Raw genomic sequence first — 11494 nt, forward strand, 5'->3', positions numbered from 1 at the left:
TATATATATATAAAGGATATATGTTATAATAACGAGATAATGTCTAATATTTGAGAAAAACATAAGAATTTACGATTTTCTCTGATATTTAAGATTTCTATTCATTCATCACTACTATCTTAGATTAACGTCAGAAGCGAAAAAACATAATAAAAAGAAAATAAAATAATATTTACAATTAATGGAATACTTATAAAATATATAGAAGACTATTTTTGTTTCTGGGAGAAATTAAATCATATTTATTTCTATATAATTATTAATTTAACAGTTTGTTATAGCTGTCAACATAGCTCATTTTATTTTGTATTATGCACATTGGACAATTTATTTTCCTTCTTCAGTTGTGTGATTATTTATTAATTAGTGAAACAAAAGAAAAATTTTCAATATATTTTACAAATCGATTCGATCGATTGTGTTGTAATAAAACACTTTCATATTAAAATATTTTACAATAATTTTTATTATGTATTTTCTTGCTTCTGACGGTACTCCCAATCTGCAATAGTAGTGGTGAGTGAACAGGAGCTTTAATCTAATTCTGCCATTCGATTAACCATTAAACTTATTAATTTTTATGTGAAATTGTGTATGCAAAATTGCGCTGTAATCAATTTTATGCAAAAGAGGATTGAAATAACGACGTGATTTTTTTGTTACAGGAGAAATAGCGCTACTGCTAGATAGGCCCCGAGCGGCAACCGTAGTGGCTAGGGGTCCGTTGAAGTGTGTGAAACTGGATCGGGCACGGTTCGAGCGGGTCTTAGGTCCGTGCGCCGATATTCTGAAACGCAACATCACTCAGTATAACAGCTTCGTGTCCCTTTCCGTGTAAACGGACTCGGTCTCTCCGCATCCTCCCTCCTCTTCCTAACTCCAATCTCGTCATCGCAGGCACCGCTGCCGATCATCCCCGACTTCATTTTCCACCGAGGGCTACGTTATTTCGTCGTACCATAGTTAAATCTTTTTTTATTTGATTAATATTTATATGTAAGTGAATTAATGTATTACGTCAGCTATCAATCAGATGTGTACACGCCATACACACAAAAAAAAACACAAACGGAATCGTTAGAGAGACGCTGTTAATATATTTACCGTAAGGCTATTTACGCACTGTGTAGCTCGCGACTCGATGCCGACGCGCATGCGAATTCATATTGACGTTGATCTCTTCCGCGCGATCTGTTCCTACTCGTATAAGATTCTCGTGCACGAGAAATTATTAATCCGTTAATGTCTCTTTCGAGAAGTTAAAAATCTAATTTTAAAAACAAAATTTATAAAAGAATCTGAAAAAGATTACAGATGATACCGAATGTTAACAATAAGAATTAGAGAACAGATTCTAATTCGTAAGATCAGGTTCCTTCTTGTTTGAAGACGCTAACGAGTTAATCTGGTTAATGGCACGTTGCGTGCATCTCGCGTGCATTGTAGATATCTTTGATCGAAACCGATACGGTGTGTCCCGACGTGGTTTATAATCGCATCCCGAGGTCTACGTCGAAAATACAGGCGCTCATTAAGCTCATATTATTGCGCTAATTCGTGATCGAATCACGTTAAATTATTCGAAAGCCATTTTAAGGTTTCTATTACATCAGAAGTGAAAAATTGTACTGCCTCCCGCTTTTATTCGATCGAATAAATTGGTGAAGTACACTCTCTTTTTATGCACTCACGATAAATAATTCTGTCTACACTTATTTTTTATTTTGAATGTAAATCTCACAACATCCGATTAAATTTAGCAGCTTTTATTTTGCGAATTAAAATCTTCAATGAATTTTACAAGTCTATTCTATCGAATAGAAGTAGTGACATGTAAAAAGCTGGGTTCTTTCATTGCATATATATTGTAAGTATTGTGTAAAGCATATGTAATAAGTTTTCATTTCTGATGTAATCCAATATAATTACAGTAACGAGCCAGGAGCCGTAAATATTATCCATCAGCGAGAGGATCGGCGTTAAAAACGACATTTTCTCGTTTACTGTTATATATTTTAATGTTCTATGTTGTCTCATGGATTGTTAAATTATTTAACATTTAAATTATTTTATCTACCGATGGCGAATCGGTATATATATAGATATATACATAATTAGCAACAACAACGTAAATGTCAGTCGCAATTTGCAATTGCGGACATCAAGAAACCCGTCGACCGTGGTATTTATTATTAAGCGAAGCATCGATCGTCGAGGCGAAGTCGAGGCAAAACGAGTCGCAATCTATATCTCCTCTAAAGTGCGCTAGGTTTATAGTACGACAAGCGAGACAAAAAATGAGGTACAACGTCAGAAAATTAAATAATTTATTATGCACAACATCGTATTCGGATCAAGTATGATACAATGAGTCATTTTCCCTTTCCGAATCCGTGTAATGCGGCTGATGCACATTCCATGCGCGCGCGCGCGCGCGCGAGCGAGCATGTGGGCGTGCGTGCGCGCACGAATGCGAAGAAAAACCAGGAAGGTCTCGACCACCTAGAGAGAATCCAACGAGAATAGGACGACTCTAACGTCGAAAGGAGCATCGTCGCACCGCGCACGACGCATGGACACTTGTTAAAATTAATTATAAAATCACACACGATGAAAGGAACCGATGGTGATACGCCATTCGTTTCGCGCGAGGTATGTCCTCTCCTTGATCTTCGTTCTTCTGTCTTCATCCCCAAACCCAGACGTCTTCAACAAACGGTTCCATCCACCGATATTCCGGGAAACAATCCTGCCATTTCTTCTTCCTTCTTCCCTCCGTCTGATTTCTACCGATTATCTTCGGGCTTGTCCGGGAAATAACACTTTATCGCGGATCAGGAATGCTCTGTTCTGAGAAGAGCGTCTCTCGAGCACGAACGGTATGAACGTCATCACAATGTCCTCTCAAACGCGACTCGTGTCTCCGAATTCGTGAAACGAAATCCTTATCCGCGTTCTCTTTGAAGTATATACCCTTCTTCAAGAGGAGAGAGCTAGCTTGCGTTGCGGCTCGGTTGGGTTGTTTTGTGTGTAGTTAATACTTATTAAAAGAACATTTGGAAAATCGATCGAGGCAATGAAGCGTGTGTGCGCATCACGCTACAAATGATTGAAAAGGAGAGAGCAGTCGTCTTGTCGACGAATCGTCCCCGAGTCGATAACGAACGAAAGATGGGGTTTGTTTTTCCTATTGCGAAGACCGCAGATTGTACCGTTTGCGTTGTGAGTATGATCCTTGACGTTATACCGAGCTTTTTTTTCTCATCTAATCTTTTTAGTGAGGTAGCGCCAAATATGAACGGAAACGATCATCCGTCCCGATTTTTGTACAATTTCCAGGAGTCCCCGGTGAGAGTCCGCATCTATGTCCTCTTCAGATTATGTACAATTGCGCGCGGGGAAACTGAACGAGGGAGCATGTATGTACAAATTCACAGTCGAAGTCCCAAGCTTTCGATTTTTGCGCCCGACGGTGATGAAATTGCGCCACCGCCGTGGGACGATGATTTGAAGATCGTTTGCGAGAGATAGAGCCAGCACACACGGGGCTTCCGAGGGTGAGAGAAATTTACGGAAACGATGTATACCCCAGCGAAGTGGAACATCTATCTAAATACTTGTATATATGCATATGAGTCACACAAGCGCACATATGCCGGAAACATATGCATATACACGTAATACGACACACGTGAGATTTATGCATGGTACGCGTGTGTGTATGTATGTGTATGTATGCATGAATGTGTGTGTGTGGCCCATCTTTTTCACATGTTAAAATATCTTCCGCCACAAGGGGTAAAGGTAGGACAGTAGAGTGGCGTTGCCTTCTACCAACCACCTAGACTACTACTGCTTGCCTTGCAGTCGATTTGTTGTCGAGCGAGATCAGCATAAACCAAGCCGAACTCACTGACAAATTCATAAAACTTGTCCAAAGAATCAAAGGCCAATTCTGCTACGACGAAATGAACCGCCAAATTTTGCCGGTAGCTAAACAGCAGAAGAAATGCAAATGTTAGATAATTGCCGCATATATGGTGACATGATAGTGAATACATAAAACAGAAAAAAAAACAATTAAATATGCAATTAACTTTCAGCTACGATGTCCTGTAACAGAAATCTGCAATTATAGTTCATGTGGTCCATGTTTCTTCATAAATATCATTTGTTAAAACATAGCGTTGATACAAATAAGCTGTTCTCCAAATTTTCTGTTTAGAAAACTTCTGTTTAGAAAATCAGTTAAGAGATTGTATACTTTCTATTGTACTATTTTAATGAAATGATATCATTATATACATTACGATTCTATTTATCATTATTAAACAAAATTGAATTTAAAAAATTTGAGAGCAAAATTAAAGTCATTAGTTAAAATACAAATTATTTTTATCAACATATAAAGTATACAATCCTATTTAATGAAAAATACAAATATAATTACGCATCTAGATAATAATAACAGTATATAGAAATAAGGTTTAATACGTACGACTTTATCATGAATTTCAACGCCTTCTTTCGCTCTCTAGCGACAAACCAATCCATCAAGAAAGCAGACATACACGGAGACGTCCTATACAGTTTGAAAAAAGCATGGAAGTTACCCAACCACCAAGCCGATCGTATTTTCAACGCGTGTTTTATGCACTCGTCATTTTTATCCTCTGGCGAAAGTGCTGCTAAAATTGTCGTTAAGTCTGAAATCGAAAATATTACAGACTATTTTTATATGATTCTTGATCTCAGGAAATATTTGCGAATCTTCTGTTAACTTCGTTACCAACCTTGAGTATTTTTTGTGAAAATGTAATAGAGAATCCTATACGCAATGAATTCGCATCGATTCTCGCCACTGAGATCCTGATAAAGCATTTTCAGCTGTGTCTGACACTGATTAAATTCCTCGTGGTCACCGCGTTCTAAAGCTACACGGGCGTGAGTTTCATACACATGAACTGTAAACGCGTCCCTGATACCTTGCACGGTAAGATCTTGCCGGATGGATTTTAATTGGTCGCAAGCATATCTGTAGTCCTGATCGGCCAGCCAACGTTTCTTAACATGGGCCAAAGAATTTTGAAGTACACTTACCGGTCGAACTGCAGAAGGGGCAGGAGCCTGCAATATTATATAATTTCGTTAAAAAAATACGTGATTGACTATATATCACGACTATGGCATGATTGATTTTATCTAGACTGTGTTCCACTTAACGCTTGCAACGTTCTTGGAATCATTTTATACTTGTCGTTTATTAATTGTTAAACAAGGACAAATATTACACGCGAGTGTTGTAAGCGCAAAATGGAACACACCTCTAATTCATAATAAAACATTTCATGTTTTATTAACTGTGTAGATGAGAATAAATAATTTTAAATATCCATGTACCGTTGTGAGACGCAAGTAGGGCTTCTCTAGATCCTTGCACGTGCCGACAATGTGGAGTCCGGTAAAATCGAAGTCCGTGTTCGAGTCATCTCTAATAACGACGCTGCTAACAACCGTCCTGGAAACGCCGCCGTTGAATCTGGCAGCGCGCTGTTGCAGCTTCTCCTTGGTTCCCAGCTCGTCCGTGTTGCCTGTAGCTAAACCAAATTCGGAATAGAAATGCGATTTAGGCTGCTTATTCTTCTTGGACTTCTTGTTGTGATTCGCCTTGTTGCGCGCGGACTTTTTCGTTTTAGGGGCCTTGTACTCGTGCTCCCGATCGCTAATATTCGACGACGAGGATGTGCTGCGCCTGTTGTTGTACCTGCGCGGCGGGCTACGTGTGCGCGAACGCGTTGATCTCGACCTCGAACGTGACCGCGATCGCGATCGCGAACGGGATCGCGATCTTGATTTGGATCTTGATCTTGACCTCGACCTCGACCTCGTCCTCGACCGCCTGCTGTGTGTCACAGAGAGACGCGCGCCAAGCCGAGCCCCGAGTGAGCTGGAAAGGCCAGGCTTGCGCAGGCCTCCCTGTGCATTGACCAGTGGGCTCGCCAGAGGATTCGCCAGCTTTAACGCCGGCTTCGAAGGTTTAATCGTCATGGTCATACGTTCGCTGTGGATGCTGGGCAGAGGCTCCTTATCCCAGTCCTTCACCCAGAGCGAGCCGTCATTCGCGGCGCGTGTGATCTTGCCTTTCAGTATGATTTCGACCTGATCCTTATCAACTGCCGTCTTACATTTCTCGTAGCATCGGTTTACATAATTCTTCAGATTGTCGGGCCAATCCCCGACCGGACTTTGAGCGACGGAGGGAGTAGTGCCAGTACCAGAGACCGCGTTGCTGGAAACCGTGGTGACCGGCACGACAGAACTAGGAGGCTCCTCACTTGGCGGCGGAGGGGCTGCCACTTCGCATTGCGTGGGAGGTAACGGTGGTAGTTCCGCAGGTTTTGCATTCGGTCCGTTAGGCATGAAGGGACCAATCGGAGCATTTCCCTGAAAGCTATTGTTGAATTGAGCTGCTAAATTTTTGTTCCGCTTACGTTTTCTCTTCGCGGCGCCGCTATTGCCGGACGGCACGTATCCAAGACCCGTTTTCTTGTTTGGTAAGTTGAAACGGATAGTCTGACCATTATACTCTGTAAAGAATTAGTACTTTTAGAGCTATATATTCAAATTATACGTTATAGAGATGGGCGAAGTGTACTTGACGATAACAGTAAATATTGATGAGTTACATTACATGATGATAGAAGCAAATTTTCAAAATAAAAGAACAATGGAACAATATTCTAGAACTCGTAAAGTATAGTGTAAATAAACGAAGCATGAGACCTGGCCTTCGCGTGCGAGAGAGAGAAAAATACAACAAGTCTCTTTTCTCTCTCTAGTAGACAAAGGATCTTTGTTACAGAGCGAAGAGAGACCTGAGCTGTATTCTCTCTTTGTCTCGCACGCAGGGCCAACCATTGTCTGATATATAGTATGTTGGGTCTATATATTATGTCTATACTATAATTTATTACTTTATATGTTGATTATTATGTATCGAGATTTTCAAAATATTTTCTTTTTCGAAAACCCATACAACCCCGATTATTTTTACTATTAAAATTGATATATTATTTATACATGTATAAAACTGAAATAACATACTTTTATTAAAATCACTTAAAAATGTGATCAATTTTCCTTTTGCTGCAATTTCTTCACCCGACTCTATTTATTTAAAACATTTAAAAAAATATAACGAAACTTACGAGAAGTATTATTATGCATTCCATTCCAGTTACCATAAGGGAACGAATTGTACATCAATCCTGAATAAGAAGTCATCTGCTGTTGTTGCATGTGATTGTTATGTTGTTGAGTTGATGGAGTTGTTGGTGGTGGACCGGGTGGCAATGGTGGAAGATCAGATTCATCATCTAGAGGCATTGGAGTACCAGGTATAGGAGGTTGTTGATGTAACTGTTGCTTTGTCTGATTGTTTCCCTGTTGCTGCTGTGGCTGTTGCTGCTGCTGCTGCTGCTGCTGTTGCTGTTGTTGCTGCTGCTGCTGCTGCTGCTGCTGTTGCTGCGGTTGCTGCTGCTGTTGTTGATGCTGCTGCATCTGTTGAGGATTAAAAGTCTGGCCATATCCTGGCATCACATGATAATAGTTAAACATCTGTCCTTGATGCGGCACACCTTGATATCCTGGACCATACATTTGTCTGCAAAAAGAAATTGTAAAAGTTATCATTCGTAGATGCAACTCCATTTTATGATAATTCCTACAACAGTAATGGCAAAAAATTTGATATCTTGTTATAGATTTTTATCTAATTTAGATTATTATCTGGTACCAAATTTCCAATTATCGCAAGTTAATTAAATAATATCAATAAAAATTATTATTATAGAAATATATAACATCATAATAAGTAATAAATTAGCAATATATTTTTTTTATACATTTAGGTCCGTAAGGAACTAAAGGCGACTGTTACCAACGTCGATTAACTTAATCGACAATCAACAATGTAGTCAACAGCAAGACTGTATATTGTTCTTAACCTTATCTTATCGTGATATACTTCTATCCTTCGACTATAAACACATGGATTGTCAGTAGCCAACTTCAGACGTGTCGCCAAGCTGGAAGATTAGGCTCCGTCCCGAACAGTAATTTTCTGCGGGAGTGGGGAGCTTTGACTATAGTATATGTACGTTTACGGTGTGCAACGGTCAGTAAAGGTCTCTGCTCCTCGAGGAGACTAAGGATTATAGAAAATTCAAAGGATTATAGAATCCATTAATTTGCATGGTATTGTGACTCTGTACTTAAGTCGGAAAACCAAATAAGGGGAAAATAGAAGAAGAATGGTCAGTAACAGTGCGTGTATAATATAAGCATGGCAACTTTCGCATTTAAACTTGCCGGTCTTTATACTGTTCGAGGCGGAGCCTAAGGGGCTCCGCACAATAAAAGGAACAGGGAACAGAAAACAGAGAATAAGAATTTCAACCTATCAGAAATCATGTATTGTGGAATACAGTATATTTACAGTGGTGTTCCCTGTTCCTTTTATTGTGTGGAGTCCCTAACAATCTTCAACCAACTTCAGTTCGGCAACACCGAAAGTGTATGCATTTCCTACAGCAAAAATGAGGTGCTAGCAGTCCATGTGTTTATAGTCAAAGCTTCTATCTCTGCGTTCCTATACTTAATTGTGATAAAAGTAATAAAAATCTTCTATCTATAATAGTAATTCTGCTGATTGAGTTAATCGTCGATTAAGTTAATCGGCGTTGGTAACAGTTGCTCTAAGGACAAAAAACCAATCATTACAAATTACAATCAAAGGATGCATTCAGTAGTACGACCACTCACTGAGCACTCAGTGAGCAGTTGTAATGCACCCAAAGAATTTTATAATGGGCACATCCACCAATAGTGCAACTGATTACTAAGAGCCTAAGTAGAAGTCGAATGTGATTGGGTGCATTCAATACTACAACCAATCACCTTTGATTTCTACTTAACTGCACCCATTAGGTCCAAAGCACGACCATTCACTGAGCTTTTGTATCTGTTTGGTCTATATTTTTAGATCTAATGGAATACGTCAATCAGATGCAAGAACTCACTGAACGCTCAATGAGTGGTCGTGTTTCTGAATGCACCCAACGGTTGAGTGAGCACTCGTTGCTATTGATGTATTCTTCCAGATCTCAAATGCTGATTGGATGATCTAGAAGAATACATCAATAACAGCGAGCGCTCACTCAACTGCTCAGTCTGCTGAACGCAGCCATTGATTCTTATCTTTAGATCTAACCAATCACATTAGACTGGTACTTAGTCTCTTGTGAATGGTTGCGCTACTAGATATATTTAATAGCTACAAAATTGCTTTTGTTGAACATAGTCAATAATATAATAATATATTAGTGATATTAAAATCAAAACAAACTCTCGATTAACTACGTTTACACGAAGAACTAGGTTGCCACAAACATCATTCGCGCATATATAAGATAATCCATTTCAAATTGCGCGTCTTCTCAGAGTTTACCTTGTTAATATATTCATATTATTATATTCTTAAAAGGATAGATAATCCTTTACAAATCTAACTTTATTAAAAGTTTCATCTACAAGAAAGAATCACAGACAGGTTGTTTTGTTTCAAAGAAAGTTCTAAATTGAAAGTTAATCGTATATTTTGAGACGAGATAAAAATTACAAAAGTAAATGAATTTACTAAAATATTTAATTTCATTAATCAATAATAAAGCATAATTTTATAATTTTCATTTCGTTTCAAAATACACAATTAACACAATTAATCTGATGCTCAATTATGTATCTTGAAATGAGGTGAAAATTACAAAAAGTAGTTAAATTCACTAGAATATTTATAATTTGATTGGTCAGCATCTGATAAATTTGCTCATTTTTGTAATTTTCACTTTGTTTCAAGATATGTAATTGCCCCCTACTCCAAGTTGAAGTAAGAAAGGGAGAGTGTGATAGAGTATGAGAGTGAGAGAGAAAGAGAAAGAAAGTGAGAGAAAGTAAGAGAACTATACTTATATTTCATTCCAACTCATTGCATCATTGTACACCAAACCAGAATTGTCTTCGAAAAAAAAACAAAGCTTTTGTCTAAATCCTTTGGGAGTAAAATTTGACTCTAAAGAATGGAAATTGAGCCAGTCTGAAGACTGAGATTCAAAAGAGTAATAATATTTATTCTAAAAGTTAGAAATTGTACAATGCAATCTTCAAGCTCGACATGAATCATCCTATACATACATATGTACAGATGAGGGCATTAGGATCTCTCGCATTACGTTCGTCTCGAGCAAGCAATCTCAATGACCCGGACTTCGAAGCGAGATCGTGTATCGCGTGAGCGTGCGTAAACGTAATGGTAAAATGGCAACGTCTGACGGACGGAACTCCGATTTCGAGAGTTACCCGAATGAGTCAACCGATATGGCCGACTCCCCGTTGCTCCCGTTAACACATTGATGCGCCATCATCGCGACTCACCCTGGGTACGGTGGAAACATGTTATGCATGTTGTTCGGCGGATACTGCCACGCCATATTCGCCATTGAACCCGCTCCGATCTGCGACTGCTGCTGCTGCTGTTGTTGTTGTTGTTGCTGCTGATGGAACGGTTGTTGTTGTTGCTGCTTTTTCTGCGACAACGCTTCGCCTTCTGACATACCGTGGAATATAAAAAATATCAGAAGAGCACGGAGATGGCCGCCTCCCCCTCCCTACTCGTGGTGCGTCGCGGGTCGCAATCTTTCGCGTCGTCGAGTTACCGCGAGTAGAGCCACGGGCGTGCGTGTGCTCGGATATAAAACGGAAAGAAAGAAGAGAAGAGAGAAACCAATAGGGATTCACTTGAAAACCCCGTGAATTCTGTATTTCCTCGTATTTACTCCACGTACTTCGACTCGAAATGCTTCTACATACGTACAACGCGCGAGGAGACACTCGGAATCGCGTGAACACAGAATAGAGCACGAAAGAAAATGGCCGGAACAGGATGAAATGGAACTCGGTTGACGGTTCAGTCAGACGGTTGAGCCTAGAGTCCTGTATTTGGCTGCGTTCAGCAGAACGTTTATTTTGCAACTGTTGGAAGTTTTCTTCGCGCTGATTGGATTATGCTTTTAGATCAAGAGGAATGGTCCAATCTTAGCAAAGAATCATAAAATGGTTGCAAAACTGTTGTGTTCTGCTGACGCAGCCTAAGCGCGACTGGTGTTAAGTGTTGTGATTGGTCATTGCAATCACGTAATTAGTAGTCAATCATGAACTTATCTCTGTGTATTAAAAATAGCTGCTTAATGGATGATTGGTGGATTTCATAGTCCGTCTTGCTAGAATTCTAGATATCAGGGGGTCGATTCTGTATCTTCAAACAAGATGAAAATTACAAAAGTGAGCAAATTTACTAGGTGCTGACCAATGAAATTATCAGTATTCTAGTAAATTCGCTCACTATCGTTAATTTTCATTTTATTTCAAAAAACACAAT

General features: G+C 39.3%; 2 protein-coding genes across 2 annotated transcripts in view; one reads left to right on the forward strand and one right to left on the reverse strand.

The window, feature by feature from the left end:
- The window catches only part of Pka-R1 (protein kinase, cAMP-dependent, regulatory subunit type 1), a 15180-nt gene extending 12136 nt beyond the window's left edge, over positions 1-3044 (forward strand). The window contains 1 exon segment of the mRNA XM_018517440.1: positions 615-3044. Coding sequence (XP_018372942.1) covers positions 615-838 — 224 coding nt within the window. The 3' untranslated portion in view covers positions 839-3044.
- LOC108767515 (leukocyte receptor cluster member 8 homolog) lies at positions 2753-10670 on the reverse strand. The gene is made up of 6 exons (XM_018517427.1): positions 10492-10670; positions 7209-7663; positions 5401-6587; positions 4794-5127; positions 4499-4706; positions 2753-3993 (listed from the first exon to the last, which is right to left on the reverse strand). Exons 1-6 carry the CDS (start codon positions 10668-10670, stop codon positions 3831-3833), a joined length of 2526 nt encoding a protein of 841 aa, XP_018372929.1. The 3' UTR covers positions 2753-3830.
- Between the last annotated feature and the right edge of the window lie 824 nt (positions 10671-11494).

The sequence above is a fragment of the Trachymyrmex cornetzi genome, unplaced genomic scaffold (genome assembly GCF_001594075.2).
Source record: "Trachymyrmex cornetzi isolate Tcor2-1 unplaced genomic scaffold, Tcor1.1 scaffold687, whole genome shotgun sequence".
Lineage (NCBI taxonomy): Eukaryota > Metazoa > Arthropoda > Insecta > Hymenoptera > Formicidae > Trachymyrmex > Trachymyrmex cornetzi.

Excerpts from the sequence above, each read along its gene's own strand:
- LOC108767515 (XM_018517427.1), bottom strand. The coding sequence starts at position 10,670 with ATGTCAGAAGGCGAAGCGTTGTCGCAGAAAAAGCAGCAACAACAACAA. Across the intron at positions 7,664-10,491 it reads ATGTTTCCACCGTACCCAGG|ACAAATGTATGGTCCAGGAT; the intron begins GTGAGTCGCGAT and ends TTCTTTTTGCAG. Across the intron at positions 5,128-5,400 it reads CCTACTTGCGTCTCACAACG|GCTCCTGCCCCTTCTGCAGT; the intron begins GTACATGGATAT and ends ATAATATTGCAG.